We start from the raw sequence: 23,235 nt of genomic DNA on the forward strand, positions 1-23,235 counted from the left end.
GCCCGTCTGGGGACAAGGAAATGCACTGTAGCTGAAGAATTCAAACATGCTAATCATCAGGCCCTGGAAAGGGTTAGCGCTATCCTACTTCTGATACACCCCTGTGTCAGGTGCTAATTAAATATATACCCAGTGGCTGGGGAAAAAACTGTTCCCTGAACTTGGGACAAACAACAACAAAGTATCACTTAGGGTTCTCTGTAAACCACAGAAATCAAGCATGTCTAACTTAGTCAAAACTAAAATTGACTGAAAAGTGAGTCCTTTACAGAAGAACAACTAATCATGTCTCCTGAAGAATACCAACCAGGATGGCACTGAATTCTCCATCAGTACCTCATGAACAATCCCTTTTTTGAGAGCTACACCTGAATGACTCCGCTTGCACATCCAAACTGGAATCATTCCACCCATGATGAAAATTCTCAGGGAGGAAATAGAAGAGGATTGCATGGGACCATGCGCTGATTCCTTTGGCCAGAAGAAAACCCCACCAGGATCCCATGGAATAGATGGCAGTTATTCCCCAACAGTAAGACTATCTTGGGGCTTGCCCTAGGTGGTGCCAGTTTCTATCGACTTTTCAGGAAGAACTATAAATAGCTTTATGTTCACTCACGAAAATGTCCAAGTTTAGATAACATATTGCATGATCACTCTACACAAAGGAAAAATAGGGCGTTGTTACCAAAGAGGGGGAAGTGGATGCTGAGCAGATGAAAATAGAATGAAACTATTAGTAGGAGCTGAAGCAAAGCATTTGCTCCCAATCTCTCAGGTCAAAAGATAAGAATCAGAGTCAAAAGCCCTTATCAGGCTTCTGCTTCTGACTCCAACATAAAATTAACATTCCTTTACTTGAGTAACTGTTGAATTATGACTTTAAGCCAATAGTTCCATCTCCTCATCTTCCTATGTCCTTGCAGCTAAATCCAGAAATGTTCAAGTGTTCCTCTTTTGCTGCTGCTTTTTTAGCTTAATTGGTGCCCTCCTGCTTTCCAAAATAGAATGCTAACATCCACTCACCCAGCTGGAGGAGGGTCGGGGTGATACCGGATCCAATATTCCCCAAAGCATGTGTGGGATGGTTGCTGCATCCCTGCTGCTGACTAATAATAAGGAGTCAAAAAGCACCTTTTGATTTTGATTTCCTCCGAGAGGCTGTTCTACAAGCATGGGGTCAACTTAAAGGAAAAAGGGTTTTTGTTTAATATTTTCTCCTTTCATTAGCGCACTTAAATTACTTTCTTACAAACTCTGCTTGTTACCTAAATGTACTAGCACTTTTTGTTACCTAATTAGCTTTCTTATCAGAATTCCAACCAAAAATAACAAGAAATGTAATAATGATAAGGTATCCTGCCCCCTCAAAACAGATTTCCTTCCGCGCTTTATCTCTTGGTGCCGTTCTGGCTTGTTTAATTAAAGTATCAGAAATTATTAGGCTCAAATTATTTCTTGATCTAGCGCTCAAATTCTCTCGAAAAACTGCTTCTTTTGCCTCAGTATTTAAACCTTTATCAGTGTGAGACAGATGAGTTTCCACACATATGCAACAAGATTCGTGTAATACAATATACGTTTGGAGGAAGAGCCTAATTAGCCTCCAAATAATTAGACAAACAAATCAGATTTGGCTACTCTGGGCTACCATGAACATTTAAATCCTTGTGTCTCCTCTCCTGTGCTCCCCAACATTAATGTGCAAAAGAACCTTGCGAAACTTTAGCATGGAGCTGTGAAATTCAAAGCAGAGATCTTATTTATTTTTTCATTAGGAGGGTGGGAGTAAAAAATCACCCAGTTCAAAACACTGACATAAGTTGTATTTGAGAAGGGGAGTCATGTCTGTTACAGATTTGAAAATAATGGATGAGAAAGTATCCTTACATCACAGCACTGAGAAGGAGAAATCTATAAGGCAACCTGGTTATTTCTCTTTGGGATATACTGTGAAAAAAATTTGGGTTGGAATCTGCTTGCTTCTGGTGGAGATGTGTGAGAGGTTCACTTTCTTTGAAGTTGTCTGCAATATGATCCCCTTTTGCACTGTCAAGCTTGGCTATCCCAATTACCAAGCAGCCATTTTGAACTTGTGTTTTATTGGAACTTCAGTACTTAGCCCAATGTTTGCAGGATGGCTTGCTGATGTCTGTCTAGGAAGAAACAAACTGGTATATGTTTGCTTATGTCTACATTTTCTGGGTGAGTGTCCTTCTGGCTGGATCGTTTTGCAACTTAGTTGAATAGATTTTTGTTAGAATTTTTACTCTCTGTTATCTTTATCTTGTTCTTAGTGTAAAATGTGATAAATGAAGTAAGAATGTTGTTTCAATTTGCTTTGTTCTCTGTATTATTTGGGGGATGTTAGTAAATGTATGTGCGCGTGTGTGTGTGTGTGGATATGTGGATGCTTTGATACCTATATTGTTGTACTGATTGTATTTTATAATAATTATCTCTTTACATATCTATCTTCTGTACTCCTCAAACACACTTCTTTTCCCCCTTGCTACTCCAAGCCCAAATTTGTGACAAATTCTAAATGAAACATGAGGTTCATTTGCTTCACAGCTAAGATGAAGTGTGCTAAAGATTTTTGAAGTTCATGTAAAACAATTGAAGAATGTTCTCATCAAAAGGTGGTTTTTAATTAGTCATATAGTAATTAAGATTGCATATGAAGATATGATTTCTATATTATGAACTATGGTTACATGCTAAATACATTAATAAATTCAAACACTACAGTAGGCTTCTTTGCATAGAGAAAAATAAATATATCTACAAAACTTTGGGAGTGAAGTGATTGTGAGAAATGTTGGAGAAATGTCAAGATTGTTTGATAAGGTACAGAGAGTGAGTTGATGAACAGTCTAGAATTTTGGACTAAAAAGTTCAGTTGTTCTTCTGTATAACAAGGAGTTACTGAAGATATGATGAAAATATCTGGGAAATGTTTTTTCTTCAATAAACAAGATAGGCAACCAAAGTGAGAGGTTTAATAGAGGGAGACCAGAATACCTCAGGAGCATGGTCTAGGAGAAATGTCAATCCAGGAGAAAGCATATGAAAAACTGTAAAAACATGGCAACTAAACAAGAGCACAAATATTATGAGGAACAAAAATTAACTCCAAGTTTCTGAGCTGAGGGACTTAGGAAGCTAGTATGTGGTTTACCGATACTGAGAAATTTAGCAGAAATGCAAGTGTGGGGAGACAAGGGAAGAGATAAATGAGTGAGGGATGAATATCAAGTATTCAACAAACCCTCCAATAAATTGCCATTCACCATTCATCAATTAGATTGTGATCCAAACATAACTCATCAGTTTTGTTAAGTAAAAATGAAGTCACTGCATGGCAAATATTCATCCGACATTCAGCAAATATTCTTCAGTGGCCACTCAGTGCCAGGCATTGTCCCAGGATCTGGGAATGCAACAGAAAAGAAAGCAATCTCTTTTTACCAAAGTTGACTTTCCAGTGTGGAAAAGAGAAAACAAATAAGCAAAAGATATTATGTAAGGTGTTCAGGAGTATTATGATGAAAAATATAGGTGGGTAAGGGACAGAACAGACTAGACAGTGACATGATTGCTGTTCTGTATCAGGGAATGTTTTCTGATGAGGAGTCATTTAAGTTAGTGTCTGAATGATTTACTTTTCTCAAATTGGTAACAGGCCATATCCATGGTACTTGTCAACTTCTTATTTAACACGGCAATTCCTATCAGTCTAAATTCCTGTGTAAGCATCAGACTAGAATTGAGTCCAAATTTTGGAATTTGACAAACAAAAGACCTAAGTCAGATCCATAGCCATTCATTTTCTTACTAAAAGCTATTTCCTTGTGCTCCTTACTCATGGCTGCCATCAAATTCTAACCAATCACTGAGTATCAGAGTTTCTATAAAAAATGTGCCTTTTGTTTCAAATGCTAACCCTTAGCTCAAAATCCAGCTTTCTTTTTCAAGGCCATTACAATGGCCTGCTTACTGGGCTATCAGACAATCAGTGTGACTCCAATCCATACACCTTTCTACTCACAACATTGACTTGCTCAAAGAATACATCTATATATTGGCTCTCTTGCCTAAAAAACAATACCTAATTTAGTTCATAAGAATCTTTACAATCTGTCCCAAATTTACCTTACCAGACTTTTGTCTCAAAAATGACCTCAACCATGCTGAAGTTCTTGCTTGCCTCTAATCCCCTACTTCTCTCCTGTTACTTATACTTTTTTCTATGCCTGAATTTATCAACCTTCCTTTATTTCTCTACCCCATAGCCAAGACAAGAAAAATCCTGTCCTCCCTTTAAGACCCAAGGTGTTCAACCACATTCTAATCATACCTCTACAATTTCACTTACCACATTATAATTTCCATCTGCATGTCTGTCTTCTACGATGGACTTGTTAGCTCCTGGAGTGGAAAGTCAGCTGTCCCCCACCACCTAGCAGAAGATATGACACATCCTGGTGTTTTATACAGAGCTACTAAGGATATGTGCTGATTTTGTAGTGCACAATAGCACACATCGAAGAGACTCTATCATACATGTCATAGACTTGTATTTTTATTACTTCAATTTTATAACAGATAAAAATAAAGTTTTGATCTAATGCAATCAGTATATTATGACCTTTTCTCAAGAGATGGAAGTAGAGTGCCTTCTTAATTTGCACAAAGGTACCACTAAAAGTGCTTTGTCTCTAAATATATGGCTGCTGCAAGAAGTAACTCCTCTGCCCATCTCCTTTGGTTAACCCTTAGCCTAAGCAGGCTTTACATCACACTTCCAGAGACAAGGAGGATTGAGGGGCAGAGAGAAAGCAGCTGGGATCATATTTGGCCAAACTTAATAGGAAACATTTCAAACTCACTAACTTACAGGGCCTACTCTCATGATAAATCATTTTGATACCACATACTGAGTACACATATTCTTCAGATTGTAAAGTCCACTATAAGGGAGAAAAAACATTAGACCTAATTTCTGCCTTTAAGAAACTTATAGTCCAAATGAGAAAACTAAACACATACAGCCACCATTTAAAAATAAATAAATAGGGATCCCTGGGTGGCGCAGCGGGTTGGCGCCTGCCTTTGGCCCAGGGCGCGATCCTGGAGACCCGGGATCGAATCCCACGTCAGGCTCCCGGTGCATGGAGCCTGCTTCTCCCTCTGCCTATGTCTCTGCCTCTCTCTCTCTCTCTCTCTCTCTGTGTGTGTGACTATCATTAAAAATAAATAAATAAATAAATAAAATAATAAATAAAATAAAATAAAATAAAATAAAATCAGGGGATCCCTGTGTGGCTCAGCGGTTTGGCACCTGCCTTTGGCCCAGGGCACGATCCTGGAGTCCCAGGATCGAGTCCTGCGTGGGGCTCCCTGCATGGAGCCTGCTTCTCCTTCCTCCTGTGTCTCTGCCTCTCTCTCTCTCTCTCTCTCTCTCTCATAAATAAACAAATAAAAATAAATCTTTAAAAAAAATCATACCAGCACCTAGGTGGCTCAATTGGTTGAGTGTCTGCCTTTGGCTTAAATCATGATCCCAGGGTCCTGGATTTGAGTCTGGCATAGGACTCCCTGCTCAGCAGGGAGCCTGCCTCTCCATCTCCTCCTTCCTCATGCTCTCTCACTATCTCTATCTCTCAAATAAATAAATAAAATCTTTTTTAAAAATTAAAAATAAAAAAATCATACCAAAAATATGAATGCTAAATCAATAAAATGGAGGACAAAAGTAATAGGGAGAAGCCATTTTTCGCTAATCAAATTGACAAAAAGAAAAAAAAAAAAAAAAGATGATTTGACCAGTTGACGAGAATTACAAAAAGTGGCAGATTATATCGGGTTACTCTGTAACATTGGGAAAGCCACTTAATCTCACCAAACCTGAGTTGTGTTTTTTTTTTTTTTAATTGGACTAAGAAAATCTATCTTCTGACATCACAAAGGTTTTCCAAGATGAAACAACATAATACATGTAAATGTTTTACAGAATTTAAAGATCTTAGCAAAAGTATGGAATTGAATCATAATTTCTATTAAACAAGGAAAGTGTTGTAGTCCCTGAGAGATGGAGTTGAGAAGAGGCTCACCACCCACTCCTTGTCCTTTCCTGTCCTCCTCTTCTCCCGCCCTGTACTGAATCACCCACCTCACCTTCTCACCTTTGTGTGTGCCAAGATGGCTCTGCTCAGTGGCATAAGAAGTGAGAGAAATCAAAGGGCAGGAAAAGGAGAAAGAGAAGTAGAAAAAGAAAAGAGATCTATATTCTTCTTACCACTATGATAATGTTCTCTGTAAAACATTTTCTTTAACAGGCTCCTTATAAGTCTGAGATCTTCAAATTTTCTATCTCTCTAGTGATTGAGAACAAATAACCCTTACTAACAGTGGTTTTCTCTGGGGGTGAGATTACAGGCATCTCTCATTTCTTATATATTTCCAAATTTTGTTAGAATGGACATGGTTTGCTTATACATTCTGAGAGAGGAGATAGGTCAAGTTAAGGGGGGGGGGGGAATAATTAGGCCTCTGGATGAATTAAAACACCTATTGAAATTTTTCACATTTAGGAAATCATGCTATCTCCAGAATTGCAGTGACTAACAAATATTTCAATGAAAAAAATCACATAAGGATGCTACTTTCAGAGGAAAACCTTATTTATAATGCCATTTGGTGATTCAGTTGGTCTATGCCATATTTATTCTCCTTTTTTCTCTACCTACAGGCTCTGCTTTGTTATCTGTGGTTGCTTTTCCCTTGGAAGATTTCTATATAGGCACTTACCATATGATTAACAATATACCAAAAAAAGAGCAGAACAGGCTGTTTTACATAGCGCTATTAGCCATCTGCCTTGGCACAGGAGGAATGAGAGCCATCGTCTGCCCACTGAGTGCTTACAGCCTTCAGGAGTATGGATCCCAGAAACAGATGTCTTTTTTTAACTGGTAAGCATCACTGGCCAGGAAAGAAATGAGGCTTATGACATTTCTCCTCTTCTGAGATTTCTCATTGTTTGCTCTCTGCTCCCATTTTGATGGTAGTAATTCACTGTTTGTCATTGACTGGCCTTGGTAAAGTGATGACGTGACAGTGCCTATGACAATGATTCAGCCAGTAACTGTGAGAGTCTATGAGTCAGGTACAGACCAACACAGCTTACCAGAGCCTTCCTAAAACACATAGATAAATTATAAACAAATGTGAGGTGGCTTGTCATACTTAATAGAAGGTGGCTTTGGAGCCAAATAAGCCTTTACTCTACTTAACACAAGCTATCTGACCTTGGTCAAGTCATTTATTCTCAAAAAGTTTCAGCTTAATCATTTGTAAAAGGTTATAATACCTCTTCTTGGGTTTTATTAGAGGCAATAAGATGTGTCTTGCAGCCAGAGAACCTGGCACATAGTAGGTGAAAATAAGTGGTAGCTATTACCAGTTCTGCCCACACTGGAAGAGACTAATATTTGGCAGAGATTATAAATTCACAGGATAGTGCAGAGAAGATAAAGAGGATAGAAAAAAGTATTTTATAATTTGTGGAAACATCAACCAGCAACTCTGTTTTGTATCCACTTTGCCCTTAACATCTAAAAGAGTTTGTATTCCACAAAAATCAAACTGCTGTTCTGTGAATCTTTTTTCTCTCCAAGTTCTTAGACAGTTTTATGTGGTTTTAAGTAATCGATTTTTTATTATCCAATACAAATTCAAAAAATAATTTTGATCTTTACATAGAGTTCTTCAGTGTTTAGTACGGAATTTTGTTGTTATTATTATTTGTCAGTGGATGTCAAGTAGATCTGAGATACATTCTTTTGTTCCCTCTTTTCTGTGAAATGAGTTGTCAACATTTTTCTAACTATTCTGTCTTTCTCCCAGTGTTAGCAATGGAAAAAAAAAAATCAATGCACAGACAGAATCAGACAAAACATTTAAAGAAAATTCATATTTAAAGCAGCATTAAATGAAAGAATTTAGAATAAATAATCTAGGTATATATAACTATCCAAGGCAGTTTCTTTCTTTCCTTCTTTCTCTCTCTCTCCCTTTCTTTCTCTCTTTCTCTCCCTCTCTTTCTTTCTTTCTTTCTTTCTTTCTTTCTTTCTTTCTTTCTTTTTCTTTCTTCTTTCTCTCTTTCTCTCTTTCTCTTTCTCTTTCTCTTTCTCTCCCCCCCCAATTATATTAATATTACAAAGCACTCAGGCCTATTTTGGATTCAGTCCAAACGTCAGAAAATAATGCAGTTTTACCAAAGGTGGAAGGGACTCTCTACTTTCTTATAGCAAATTCTGCCTCCTTGACCTGCCCAAAGGAGAAAGAAAAATCCTTCTTTTTTATTCTATTCGAAGGTTTTAATCCTTAATTAGCAACATCATTTTGATTAAATAAGACTCTAGAGGATTAAGACTGGAGAGCAATCAGTTGTTCTGAAAGATAGCTCTGGAGAATTTATTGTACTGTGGTCTTAGTCATTCAGAGTTGTGTTTAATCAAAGTGACATTTCTCAGTGTTGATTACAAAGGAGACATTATATGAATGAAATATTTCCTTTGGGAAAGGGGGGACTCCCAATGAGTTTGTACTTTAGGCCTTTAAAGGGGGGATGGGGAGTAGGGTGAAAATGAATTTCTGCAGCAGTGAGGAGCCAGGCCAAATTTAGAATGAACGCATTTCAATGTGGTTTCTTATTCTTTCCTAATTTCACTAAAATCTCTAATAAAAGCTATCATGCAGGGGCGCCTGGGTGACTCTGTTGGTTGAGCATCTGACTCAGTTTTTGGCTCAGGTCATGATCTCAGGGTCAAGACATCTAGCCCACATTGCATCAGCTCCATGCTCAGTGGGGAGTCTGTTAGAGGTCCTCTCTTTCCCCGCCCCCTCCCCCTTCCCACCATGCTCAAGTGCTTTCTCTTTTTCTCTCTCTCCCTAAAATTAAATAGATAATCAAAATAATCACGCAGAGTTTTTAAAACCTAAAGTTAAAGCACCTAGAAATGTGCATGGGGAACCAAGATGTTACTTTTTAATGTGGTAAAGGATTCTCTGGATGGTAAGCTTCTTGAAGGCTGAATCTGCTTGTTACAGGTTTTTTGGTAGTTTGTTTTGAGGGGTTTTTAAAATCATAATACCAACCTACAGGGAAATTTCTCTGGGCAACTGCTTTTTGTAATTTATAGAAAAGAATGCTAACTCTATTGGTATACATACTGCAGGGGTGGGTAGCAAGATGGACAGAGACACTTACAGAAGACAGAAGGGACAGTATCCCAGCTCTGTCACAGGAGTTTTATGCTTTTCGGCAAGTCCCTTTACTTCTCAGAGCACCAGTATCTCATCCACAAAACGAGAATACTCTGGGGCATTTGTATAGCTTATAAATAAAGTATCCTAGCACATCATAGATACTCAAATTCTGATAGCTATTATTATTAAATGACAAATCAGCTAAAATCATTGTCTAAATTCTGGGTAAGAGGGAACCCATTTAGGAGGAGGCCATCTTTAAATGGGCAGTGCCTTAATTTAAAATCTATTCTCCAAGTAAAAAATGCTTCTAGAAATCACAAGCTTGGTTAATATAATGAATTTCAGTAGTGTCTTTAAAAAAACAGCATACCACTTGAATCTGTAACCGCTTGAAAGTTGCATCCAGTTCTATTTTCAGCACAGATGTCAGATGTTCCTAGTCACAGGACCTTTAATGAGATGTGTCATTGCATCTATACCACCTAAAGCTTCCCAGTGATTATGTTAAATAGTATAGACTGGAAGTCTCGAGCATTGAAAGCACCACTTCCGAGTAGAGCTGCCAAGTGTAGGTGAGAAAACCACTCCCAGCCAACATTACCATCTGGTACTGGATCTTCCTCAAGTATGTACCTTATTGAAAGAATAAAGCTAAACTCCCTGAAATCAAGAGGCATAATAATCTTCCAACATCCTTGTGCTGTTATCTAGATTAGAACCTGAATCTTCCAGCATTTTCCAAAATCTGAGGTGTGCAATTAAGAGTTCACCACATTGGAGATCATCTAGGTAAATACACCTGTGCAGAATCTTTTCTGGAAGCAAAAAGAAAGGTGGATAATTAAGTCTGTCTATAACCATAATTTTAAATTCTACTGCAATTAACTTCAAATCTTGCTTCCACATTTCTCTACTTACTTCACCTGGTAATTTGCATCTGATCTGCATATCATAGTCTGTTCCTAACCAGTTACCAGAGTGAATTATACATGATTTAAAAGTCCAAATAGAATATTGGTAGAGTTTGAAAAAAATCTAGAGACTGACTTATTCTATTCCAGAAATTTTAAATATCTGGTACACAGATTGATTCTACATAACATTTGTCTCACACTAAAATATTCTGATGTTAATACTTGAATTTAATAACTTTTATATTAGGGAGACACTAGAGGTAAAAATTTATTATCCCACAGAATTTCTTTTCAGAAGCTGTTTTACTATTCACTTGAGTGTTATTTGAAAGCAGCAATCCTCAATCCTAGATGGACATACCCCCTGAAGACTCAAAAATACTGATTCCTGGGCCTCAATATCAAAAGCCCAAAATATATTGGTCTGTGATGAGTTCCAAAGACCAGGATTTTTTGCTTTCTTAAGTTGCCTAAGTAGTCAGGTTTAAGAACTACTGCTCTCAAGTAGTCATCTAATTTTGAGAATCACTTAAGGGCTTTATTTAAAAATGTTTCCCAGGCCCCACCTGTAACACCCAAAATCAGAATTTTCTGGAAGCATCGCTGTTAATGCATACGATTTTTATCAAGTGCTTCAGAATTTTGAAAACAATTCCAGAGGTATAAGGAAAGGGGATACTAATGTGGTCTAGAGATAATTTTGAAAAGAAATGGAACTGGACATTTTTTGAGTGCACATACTGGAAGCTGCGTGGCTTTGGAAAGTTTTGACAATTCCCAGCAATTTTTCACCACACTTAGAAATATATCTGGTTCAGAGATCCTACCTAATCCTTGAGAAGAGAAAAGAAATAGAAATCTACTTAATTCTGCACTAGTAAAATCATAATTTATAAGGTATATTTCAGCCAACAAATTCAAAGCAGTTCATAGAATAACTGTATTAATACTCAGAATATCATCTGAGGTGCAGACTGAGGCATAGCCTGTAAATAGCTTTAAAAAAAAATCACTAAACCTTCCAAAATTCTATTTGCATGGGCTCTAGCCAAGTTGAACAAATGCTACCCACCCACTCTAATAACAACAGTCACCTCCTTCCTTACCTTTGCCAAAATTGTAAGCTTTCAGGAAATACACTCAGAATTCCTCTCCAACATATAACTGTGGAAACCAAAGAATATTAAGGAAAGTAAAAAGAAAAGAAAGAAAGAAAGAAAGAAAGAAAGAAAGAAAGAAAGAAAGAAAGAAAGAAAGAAGAAAGAAAGAAAGAAAGAGGAAAGAAAGAGAAAGAAAGAGAGAAAGAAAGAAAGAAAGAAAGAAAGAAAGAAAGAAGAAAGAAGAAAAGCAAGAAAAAAAGAAAGAAAGAAAGAAAGAAAGAAAAAAGAAAGAAGAAAGAAAGAAAGAAAGAAAGAAAGAAAGAAAGAAAGAAAAGAAAGAAAGAAAGAAAGAAAGAAAGAAAGAAAGAAAGAAAGAAAGAAAGAAAGAAAGAAAGAAAGAAAGAAAGAAAAGAAAGAAAGAAAGAAAGACACATTTTTTATGTGGCTTACTGCTCCTTCTTTTTCTTAAGCCCTGCTTGGTTGCTATTCAACTTGGTAGGTACATGACTAGGGGCTTATTTTCATCAACAAACATGCAGTGTTCTAAAAATCTTAAATGAAGGAAATAAGAAAAGGATATATAGGAACAACTGTTATGGTTGTTGAAGGAAAAAAGGAGGGGGATTCAAGAGAGAAAAAGAATAGAGTAAGTTAAAAGAAGGAGAGGCAAGGAGAGTAAGAGATAAAGAGTGAGACATTCTCCTAAATTTCTTAATTAAAAATATTCCCTTTACTTAAATTGTGCTGCCTACTCACCAAAAATCAAAAATCTTCCTTTTAAATGTCTTTTCTTTAACTGCAATGTTGAAAAAAATTACAGATAAAAGTACCTAGAATTGTAAAATTTCCATTTGCTGCTTCGTTCTTAAATTGATGGCTTCCAGAGTTTTCCTTGAAGTCCTTCAATGGGTCAATGGTTATGGTAAAAGGAGCAACCATTGACAACTACCTTCCACCAAGAAATTAGCAACCAAGTGTTTCCTTGACTTTCCTAAACAGTTCCATTTTATCCCACCCAGGAGCCACAATCCCCTAGTGAAGTATCTCAATATTGTTCAGTGCAAAATAAAATATTCTCCCTGAACTCTGTAAACTGTCCACTGCTACCAGAAAGACCCAAGAACTTGCCTTCACTCTTAGACTAAAACAAAAAACAAACAAAAGCAAAGCAATGCAAACCATTTTCCCTAAAATCACTGATAATAAGTCTGAAGTATGTCAAAATGGGTCAAAGAAATGACAAAAAAATTGAGCAACTTTATTCATTATTACTAAATAAGTTATGGGAAATGTTTAAAAGAAATAATTTCAAAGGGACTGTTGAGATTTGCAGCGACAAGTTTTTTCCCACCTTATTTGTATTCAATACCATAGGATCACGCAGACAAAAAAAAAAAAATTAGACTTATACCTACTCCCAGTTATTTGCAGTTCCCAGTCTGTATTTAAAAGTAGGCTAAGGAAACATATTTTTACTGCTGCTTTCAATTTTCCTTAATCACTGGTATTTATTTTGCTTTAGTGCTTTGCTCTCTGACTTTCTGTGTGAGAGGTGCTTTATATACTCAATTTGCTAGTGAGCTATGAGATGAAAGGAGTCTTAATGGTGAGTTTGAACACTGTGGATTTTTATTTCTTTTTTTTTTTTACAGTTGATACATATACAATTTCACCCTTAATTATCTATGGCTTATCCTGTCCATGGATCAATAAAGGCATATATAAAACATGCTTGTACTAGGTAATTCTTCCAGAAAATTACACAATCAAATAGGTTGGATGGCATTTGTTAAAATACATTTAGTACTTGGTGTGAAATCTCTTCCTATACATAGATATTCAACACTATAATTCTTTTGTTTCTAACCACTTTTCACGAGATTTAAGTCTTAGAATAATTATAATTTTCCTTGACCCTCTTTAGAGCATTTTAGCTTATATCACCATGTTCTGAAGAGCCACACAATGTCCTCTTGGATTTTCTCAGCAATATTGAACATTTAAAAAAAGGGTTTCCTAAAGATTGAAAGAAATATACACTGCTTGCAGCCCCAGCTTCTCCCAGTTGCTACAGCCACAACTCAAGTGTGCAGCTGAAGCAGCATGGATGACCAGAGACAGAGCCTAGGGACTCTATCCAGTTGTCCTATAAAACTCTAACTTTGTGTCTCACCTGCAGTGTGACAAGTTTCTAGTCATGAATTATAGTAAACCAGGTTCCTCAGCATGGCCATGTTTGATGCTTTATCACTTTCCTAGTTCAATTATTGAAAGTTTGTCTTTATATGTTGTTGTTTGATCACTTGATATTTTTAATGAGATGCCATGTTATTCATCAATCATTTATTTCCTATCCCTTTACTGTGGACCCAGAACCATGTTATGTCCTGTGGAGACAAAGAATAAGCTGTTGCTGTCAGAGAGCTTGACAATCTATAAGTGAGAAGACAGAACGGACAAAAGTGAAATCATTCCAGAACAGATTGTTTTAGAAGTTCAGAGAACTTCTATTTAAGACAATATTGAATGAAGGAAAAGAAATTTGATATGGGACTTTAGTTAAGTAGGGATTGGGGTGTCTAGTGGCTCAGTTGGTTACGCATCTGTCTTCCGCTCAGGTTATGATCCCAGGGTCCTGGAATGAAGCCCCACGTGGGGCTCAGCGGGGAGCCTGCTTCTCCCTCTTCCTCACACCCCCTCCACTACCCTGCACACGGTGTGTGCTCATGCACACACTCTTCTTTATCTCTCAATTAAATAAACAAAATCTTAAAAAAAAAGTTATAGGGATGAAAATGAGCAAGCCTGTTTAGAGGAGAGTGAAAGGACAAGGCTAGCTGGGCGCATGTCTCCTTTCCAAATATACATCACACACTTACCTCCCTCTCTTCCTTGACTTTGCTACCCCCACAGAAGTTCACGCCTGGCTCTCTTCCAACTACAGTACCTGTGATTGGTCTCCTTACCAGGCCCTATCTACATGCATAGAGCTGACACAGTAATCCTTTTTCCCATTTGAAAGCAAATCATTTCAGCCCCCTAATCAGTCACCTTCAAATGACTCCCCAATGTACTAAGAATAAAAACCAAACTCCTTACTATGGACTTCAAGTCCCTGCATAATCTGGATCACCTGTACTCACTGATCCTCTCTTCAAACGCTCTATTCCTTGCTCACCATGCTCCAACTTCACGGCTTGTTTTGTTTCTGAAATCAAGATGGATGAAAAGTGAAGAACAAGACGATGTTAGCTTAGCGCAGTGCAGCTACAGTCAATGTTCTTCATTCAGGTTTTACAAAAACCCTGTCTAGAGGGTATGATCCCTATTTTAAAAACAAAGACCCAAACTTCCAGAATGCCTAAGACACAGTTTGTGATTCTCACAGTAATCACTCAAATTCATGTCTTTTTTTTAATTAATTAATTTATTTATTTATTTGAGAGAGAGAGAGAGAGAGAGAGCATAAGCAGGGAGGAGAAGCAGAGGAAGAGGGAGAAGCAGGCTGCCTGCTGAGTAGGGAGCTGGTTATGGGGCTCAATCCCAGGACCCTGGGATCATGACCTGAGCCAAAGGCAGATACTTAACCAACTGAGCCCCCAGACATTCCAAATTCATGTCTTTTGAGTACCATTCTAAAGAGAAAAAAACAATATTTATAATTAATAATATATAAAATGTGGTGAGAGGCATGAGTGAAAAGTAATTTCAAATGTTAAAGCTTATACTAATGAGGAAATGGTGGTGTCATCAACTTGATAACTAGAAAGACCTAGGAAGAAGTATAAAAAGACACCTAAAGTTAGCCTCTTCTTAGAGGGTACACCAGCACAGATGGCTCCTACTCATGGCTTTGCAACAACACAGCCATGAGAATTTAGTTGAATCAGTTCAGGTCTCCAATGCCAAAATTCCTTCTCCGAAACAGAGATGGAAAATTTTTGTGATCTAGGGTTAGGGAAAGATCTCCTAGATACAACACTAAATGCATGATCCTTAAGAGGGAAAAATAATAATAATTGGGCTTCAACAAAATTAAGAATTTATGTTCTTCAAGAGACGCTGTTAAGAAATGAAAAGGCAAGTCTCAGCCTGAAAGAAAATATTTATTAATTATATATTTGATGAAAAGACTTGCATCCAGAGTATATAAAGAACACTTAAAATTCAATAAGAAAATAGACAACCTAGTTTTGTTTTAAATGGGCAAAAATTTTGAACAGCAATTTCACAAAGAAGGATAAAAGCACATGAAAAGTTGCTCAATATCGCTAGTCATTAGGAAAATGTAAAATAAGACCATAATGGGATATGAACACACATCTATTAAAATGGGTAAAATTAAAGACTGATCATACAATGTGTTGGCCAAGATGTGGAGGTTTCAGAACTATCATACACAGTTTGTGGGTAATGCAAAATGTTATAATTACTTGAAAACCATTTGGAAATTTCTTAAAATGTTAAATATTCATCTATTGTATCATCCAGCCATTCCACTCCTAGGCTTCCTCCACACCCAAAACTGAGTCTATATCTATAAAAAGATTTGGATGTGAATGTTCAGAAAATTATTTGTAGCAGCCATAAGTTGGAAAAACTGTCCATCAACAGATAGATAAATTGTGGTATATTTATGTAATGGAATACTATTTAGCAATATAAAGGAATGAACTGATAAAAGAAAAAAAAAACAGCATGGGTCAGTCTCAAAATAATTATGCTAAATGAAAGAAGCCAGATAAAAAGAGTACTTTTTTTTTTTTTGTATGCTCCATACCCAACACGGTGCTTGAGCTCACCACCCTGAGATCAAGAATCAGAGGCTCTACCAACTAAGCCAACCAGTCACTATCATCAACTTCAAGCAGCCCCTTAGTATTACCTAGCAAGCAACCAGTATTCAATCATTCCCTTCCTCCTCTTTTAGATGAGTTCTAACCTTTTCTTTTCTCCTCAAACCTTCAGTATCCCTATAGCCATTCTTACCTGTTGACTCTGTTTCTTCTTTCACTTAGAAAAAGAAAGAAGAAAGAAAGGTACAGGGAAGAGAAGGGAAAGGAAGGGGAGTAGGAGAGAGGGAGGGATGAAGGAAGGAAGGAAAGGAAGAGGGAGGGAGAGAGGGAGAGAGGGAGGGAGGGAAGGAAGGAAGGAAGGAAGGAAGGAAGGAAGGAAGGAAGGAAGGAAGGAAGGAAGGAAGGAAAGAAGGAAGGAAGGAAGGAAGGAAGGAAGGAAGGAAGGAAGGAAGGAAGGAAGGAAGGAAGAAGGAAGGAAGGAAGGAAGGAAGGAAGGAAGGAAGGAAGGAAGGATCAATTAGAACATGTAGAGGAAATGCCATAGGATGAGCCCTATCCTTGACAGACCCATCCCTCAGAGTCTGGGGACAACCTGTTACCTGATTCCACCCAATAGAATATGGCAGAGATGACAGATATTAACCCCTGATTATGTTGCTATATGGCAAAAGTGCAGGGATTTTGCAGTGTAATTAAAGGCTCTAGGGGCACCTGGGTGGTTCAATCAGTTAAGCCTCTGAATTGGTTTCAGCTCAGGTCATGATGTCAGGATCATGAGATCTAACCCTCATTGGGCTCCTTGTTCAGCAGGGAGTATGCTTGAGGCTCTCTCTCCCTCTCCCTCTGCTTCTTCCCCCCTTTGCACACACACACTCTCCCTTTCTCTCTCTCTAAAATAAATAAAATCTTTTTTTTTTTTTAAGTCTCTATTCATTTGATTTTAAATTCGTCAAAGGAGAGATTACCCTGGAATCCTGGGTGGGCCTTATCTAACTAGGTAGGGCCTTTAAACCTTAATGATAATGTTAAGTGTTCTAAAACTTAGATCTCTTAGTGTTTGCCCAAATGAAACATTTATCAGAATTCATAAAACTCTATATTGAGCAGCTATTTAATTGTATTTAATTTTACATCAATTTTTTTTTAATTAATGTTAAGACTCCTCCTCTGCAATGGGATTCCAATAGTGGGGATTGAGACCCGATGAAAAGTTGAGTGATACAGATTATTTCCCAAAAATTACAAACCAGACTACTGCTATAGGTACTTCCTTATAATATTATTTGTTAGGAAGAGGTACTGAAAGTGTTATTCAAATGACACTCATTTTTCTGGTTTAATGAATGATCTAGTATTACCAAGGTATTCCTGAGTTTACCCTTACTTTGAAAAAGTAGAATAAATAGGAAGGATCAACTCTTTACTCACACAATCTTTTCCAGATTCATTAGGCACATTTTTTAAAAGGTGTTATTTATTTGAGAGAGAGAGAGAGAGAGAGCATGAACCAGAGGGTGGCAGGTGGTAAAGAAAGAGGGAGAAGCAGACTCCTTGCTGAACAAGCGGCTGGATATGGGACTTTATCCCAGTATCCTAAGATGGTGACCTGAGCAGAAGGCAGACACTTAACCAACTGAGCCACCCAGGTGCCCTCATTAGGCATGTTTTAATAAGTATTATCTACTGCTTCTCTAGTGCCACAACACGTAGTTGAGTGGTTGCTATAGAGATGGTATGACCTACAAAACCTAAAATATTCACTGAGGCCCTTTCCAAAAAGTTTGTCAACTTCTACTTTAGATAAGAGAACACATTCTTTCTACCTCTGTTCTAAAAAGGAATGAAACCAAGATAACAGAATAAGATATGTATAAGAATATGATAAGAATATGATAAGACTCCATAGCTGATATGTATACACTTAGTAAGAAATCCAATAAACAATATTTGCACATTCTAGTTCAGCTAACAGACCAACACTTCATAGCTTACATTTAGATCAAAGCATTAAACTTAGCAATCGTTCTCTGAAGTAACTGAATGGTATCTGAAGTAACTGTCTGTGTATCACAGGTTTTGTTGGATCATGAACCTGAAAGCAACTGTTGTCTTTCTGGGAATATCTTACATTCAGCACTCAGGGGCCTGGGTCCTAGTTTTACTCATTCCTTTTATGTCTACACTTATGGCTCTGATAACTCTTCATATGATGCACTGTAACCTGATTTATCAGCCAGAAAAATGTAAGTAAATCACAACTTACATTAATTTCTTGATTTTTATGGTTTTCTTGATCTACTCAATCCTCTTCATCTTTGATCCACTGTAACTTCTCTTTCAACTCACAGAATTTGTAGAGTCTCCTAGGTATTATACTTGAAAGCAACAGGGTCTGCAAGAATATCAACAATCTCTAACTTGTTTTGTTTTTTCCTCGTTGAAAATAGTTTAATACTTGGGTGTTTTAAACATAAACAAAAGTAGGAAAAAAAATCATGTATGCACTCTCAGCTTCAACTCTCATCAACTCCAGTCTTTCCCCATCCTGCCTGGTAATTTTGAAGCAATAATTAAATATTATAGTATTTCTAAGTGAAAGAAGTCAGTAAGAGTAGGACAAATACCCTATGATCTCACTCAGATGTGGAATTTAAGAAAGAAAACAGATAAGCATATGACAAGGAGGAAAAGAAAAAACAGAGAAGGAAATAAACCATAAGAGATTCTTTTTTTTTTTAAGACTTTATTTATCTATTCATGCGAGACAGAGAGAGAGGCAGAGACATAGGAAGAGGGAGAAGCAGGCTCCATGCAGAGAGCCCCATGTGGGACTCAATCCTGAGACTTGAGGATCACTCCCTGGGCCAAAGGCAGACACTCAACTGCTGAGCCACCCAGGCGACCCACCATAAGAGATTCTTAAAAATAAAAAACAAACTGAGGGTGGATAGAGGGAGGTGGGTGGGCGATGGGCTAGATGGATGATGGGAATTAAGAAGTGCACTTGTTGGGTTGAGCACTGGGGTGCTGTATGTAAGTGATGAGTCACTGAATTCTACTCCTGAAATCAATATTGCACTGTATGTTAACTAAAATTTATATTTAAAAATTTAAGATATTATAACATTTCATCTGTGTGCATGAATGTATGTCAATGAAATACTTTTTAAAAAACATATTCACAATGTCATTATTACAGACACACACGCACACACACACACACACAATGAAAGAGAATTTCTCAACACAATTGAATATCTGCTCACTGTTAAGATCTCTGTTTCCATTTTTTAAATTTGTGTATTTTGTTTTGTTCTAATCAAATCCAAATAAGGTCCCTACATTCTAAATGGCAGATATGCCCCTTACATCCTCTATAGTCCCCTTTCATTTCTGTCTCTTTTCAAAATTTTTTAAAGAAATCTGTACATTCACAGAGCATTTCTCATAGTCTGGATTTTGCTGATTGCAATCACGTATTGTCACTCAACAGGTGTTTCTCCTTAATTCCTGTTAATTTTCTGAAAGACTTAAATGCTTGATCAGATTAAGATTTTTTTTTTTTTTTTGGCAAAATTCCTTCATAGATGGTGTTCCGTACTTCAATGAAGAGGTGTGATGTCTGCTTATCTGTTTTTACAGTATCAGCTGATGATTTCTGTCTAATTCCTTACTCCACTTTGGTTTGCAAGATGGTGGTAGTCTATAGTTATTCCTCCTTTATTACCTGAAATAACTCTATAAAAAGAAATATCTCCTCATTAACTATTCAGTTATACAGAGGTACAGTTTATATAAGAAGAAGAAAACAAATGTTTAATTCTTTTCCCCTATTTTTAAGCCTTCAAATTAATGAGTTGAACTTCAATATCGTCCATTGGCAACCTGTTAGTTGTTGTTTTTTTAAACTATTATTATTAATTAATGGACTTAAAACCTTCAATAAGTTTCAATCCACTGCAGTTATTGATGTTCAAATTATTCCATATTTGGGCAGTGAGGTCCTTTTCATGTTGGTGGCTGAGTCCTTCAGATAAGTCCTTCCGTTATCTTTAGTTGCTCTCTTGCTTTCTGATATGACAACAAACTCTGTGGTTATCATTTCCTTCCCTGAACTTGGAATCATCTTTTTTCCCCAAAACACTGTTTCCTTTTCATGTACATTGGTATTTAGAGACTATAATTTTGGCTCTGGGGACGCTCAATGCTATTTAGTCTATCACAGTTTCTAGGCTTTTCTGTGCACAGAACTACAAAATGTAATTTTTTTCTTTCTAAAATAACATACATTTTGTAATATACTAATACTCTAATCAAAACCAGTGCTGAAGGATTTTTACTTATCAAACTCAGATCCTTTTCTATTTCTTCCCAGGTCGACAATCCTGGTTCTTAAGGACAGCAATACATTTGCACATTTGCTGTATCTTTGACAATAACACCCCCAGTATGGCTGTTGAAAACACTTTCAAGATTCTTGCAGGGTTTTTTTTCTTTATGTTATAATCCCTAGGAATGCACACCAAACTTACTGTGTTTTAAAGTCACTTATAGTTTTTCTTTGTCTGGTTATGTCACTAACTTTATATACAATTAAGTGTATTTGTTCCATTTTTCTTTATACTTAGACATGTTTTTGAAATTTAATTTAAAAAAATAAAATTTAATTTTTTAAGACATGTGAACATTTCATGTACTAAAATTCATGGACGAAACAAAGTGTATTTGTATTCCTCTATCCTCTCCTATTCCCTTAGGTCTACACTTATATATTTTTAAATAATTAAAAATTAAATGGAAGGATTTCATTTTTGAATAAGGGAAAATACTAAAGTTTTATATGCATATGTATATGTCTCCATGTATGTATTTTCTTCCCTCCTTATATAAGCAATAGCTATTATTCACTCTTCTCACCTGCTTTTCTCATTGAATATAACGTAGGGATTGCCTCATGATTGTATATACAAAATATGCCCCATTCCTTTTTTTTTAATTATATATATATATATATATATTTAAAATTTTTATTTATTTATGATAGTCCCACAGAGAGAGAGAGAGAGAGAGAGGCAGAGAGACATAGGCAGAGGGAGAAGCAGGCTCCATGCACCGGGAGCCCGACGTGGGATTCGATCCCGGGTCTCCAGGATCATGTCCTGGGCCAAAGGCAGGCGCTAAACCGCTGCGCCACCCAGGGTTCCCTGCCCCATTCCTTTTTACAACTGCTTGGTACTCCATTGTGTAATGAACCATTGTCTATTTCACCAGTCTCATATTGTTGGGCATTTGGGTTGTTATTTTTTGCTTTTGCTATGTTAAGTAGATTCTAATGAACAGCCTGATGTAATCTGCTCTTTGCATTTTTTCCTTCACCTTAAGGATAGATTCTTAAAAGATTATTTAATCAAGTAAATTACCCACAATTTTGCTATATTTTGGCAAATTCCCTTCCATAGTATACCATGTTGTGTTTCCACCAAAAATGTATGAGAATGCCTATCTTGCCATAGTCTTTCCAAGAGTAATGTGAAACTTTAGGATTTTTGACAGTTTGAGGGTGGACAGTGGCATCTCACTGAAGTTTTAATTGACATTTCTCTTATGAGAAAAGTTGAACATCTTTTCGTTGTCTAGAACAATTTGTATTTCTTTCAGTGAACTATCTGTTCATACATCTAGTCCATTTTTTTTCTATAGGATTGTGGACTTTTTCTTTCAGTTTTTGGAAGATTTTTCTGTATTGGAGATGTTAAAACTTTGTCTAATGATAAAAGTTGCAAATATTTTTTTCTGACATAGGCAGAGGGAGAAGCAGGCTCCCTGCGGGGAGCCCAATGTGGGACTGGATCCCAGGACCCTGGGATCATGACCTGACCTAAAGGTAGACACTTAACCACTGAGCCACCCAGGTGCCCCAAATTTGCAAATATTATTCCTCATTTGTCATATATCTTGAGTTTGATTCCTGTGTTATTTTCTACATGCAAGATTTTTTAGTTTATTTTGTCTTTTTTTGGGGGGGTTAGGTTTAAAATAAAATTTATCAGTCTTTTCCTTAATTGCTTTAGATTTTGAATTACGTTAGAAAAGTTTTATTTACTCCCAGATTATAAAGATATTCACTCATAACTTTTCTATCAGTATTCATATTCTTTTTCTTTTTTTTACCTTTGCATTTCTGACCCATTTGGAAGTTATATTAAAATAAGTTTGAGGGTGCCTGTGTGGATCAGTTGACTAAGCCTCCAACTCTTGATTTTGGCTCAGATCATGATCTCAGGGTCATGGGATCGAGCCCCGAAATGGACTCCATGGTCAGCACAGAGTCTGCTTAAGATTTTCTGTCTCCCTCTGCTCCTCCCACTGCTTGCACACACACACACACTCTCTCTCTCTCTCTCAAATAAACGAACGAGTAAAATCTTTTTAAAAAATAAAATAGGTTTTAAGAGTGAACTCAGTTTTATTTTTTCCATATAACTATCAAATTATCCCAACTCACTTATTTAAAAGTCTGTATTTTCCCCACTATTTTGAGATGTCAGCTTCACTGTATACAGCAACTTGTATTTCTGGAGTTTTTGCTCTGTTCCTGTGGTCAGTCTATTTTTATCTATCTTGTCTAACTCTAACCTTAATTTCTTATAATTTTCCTTTTACTACTATCAATGTCTTTACTACAACTATGATCACTAAGAGTGATGAAATGAGGTGTATTTTTACAAATTGAGTACCTTCACCAACATTACTTTATTCTCACCCCCAACCTGTGAAGTAGGTGGGAAGGGTACTGTGTATCCTTTTATAGCTCAGATTCCATATGTTTTACTCTGCTCCTGTGGCAACTTCAGCACATCTTTGCCATTTGATCCACCATATTATGTTGAAATGATCTACTTATGAATACAGTTAGGTATTCCTGTGTCTTATATGGTAAATGCTCAGTGTTTGTTATTGGTAAACTGACTGCAGAAACTGAGGCATAATTAAACTAAATGACTTACCAAGGACCTCACAGAAAATGGCTGATGTGGAACCAGAAAGCAGGCCTTATTTTTCTCAGGCTAGGTCTCATTTTATTTACTTATTTTTATGTTTTAAAATTTTTATTTAAATTTGAGTTAACATACAGTACAACATTGG

At 36.7% G+C, this 23,235-nt stretch overlaps 1 protein-coding gene across 2 annotated transcripts in view; it reads left to right on the forward strand.

Moving 5' to 3' along the window:
• Window positions 1-1,828: 1,828 nt before the first annotated feature.
• Window positions 1,829-23,235, forward strand: part of SLC15A5 (solute carrier family 15 member 5) — an 81,994-nt gene continuing 60,587 nt past the window's right edge. For both annotated transcript variants that reach the window (XM_077871865.1, XM_077871863.1), the window contains exons 1-3: window positions 1,829-2,205; window positions 6,755-6,977; window positions 18,163-18,332. In XM_077871865.1, the coding sequence (XP_077727991.1) occupies window positions 1,845-2,205; window positions 6,755-6,977; window positions 18,163-18,332 (754 nt within the window). In that variant the 5' untranslated portion in view covers window positions 1,829-1,844. The remainder of the gene's footprint in view (window positions 2,206-6,754; window positions 6,978-18,162; window positions 18,333-23,235) is intronic.

Source organism: Canis aureus, chromosome 25, assembly GCF_053574225.1.
Source record: "Canis aureus isolate CA01 chromosome 25, VMU_Caureus_v.1.0, whole genome shotgun sequence".
Taxonomy (NCBI): Eukaryota; Metazoa; Chordata; class Mammalia; order Carnivora; family Canidae; genus Canis; species Canis aureus.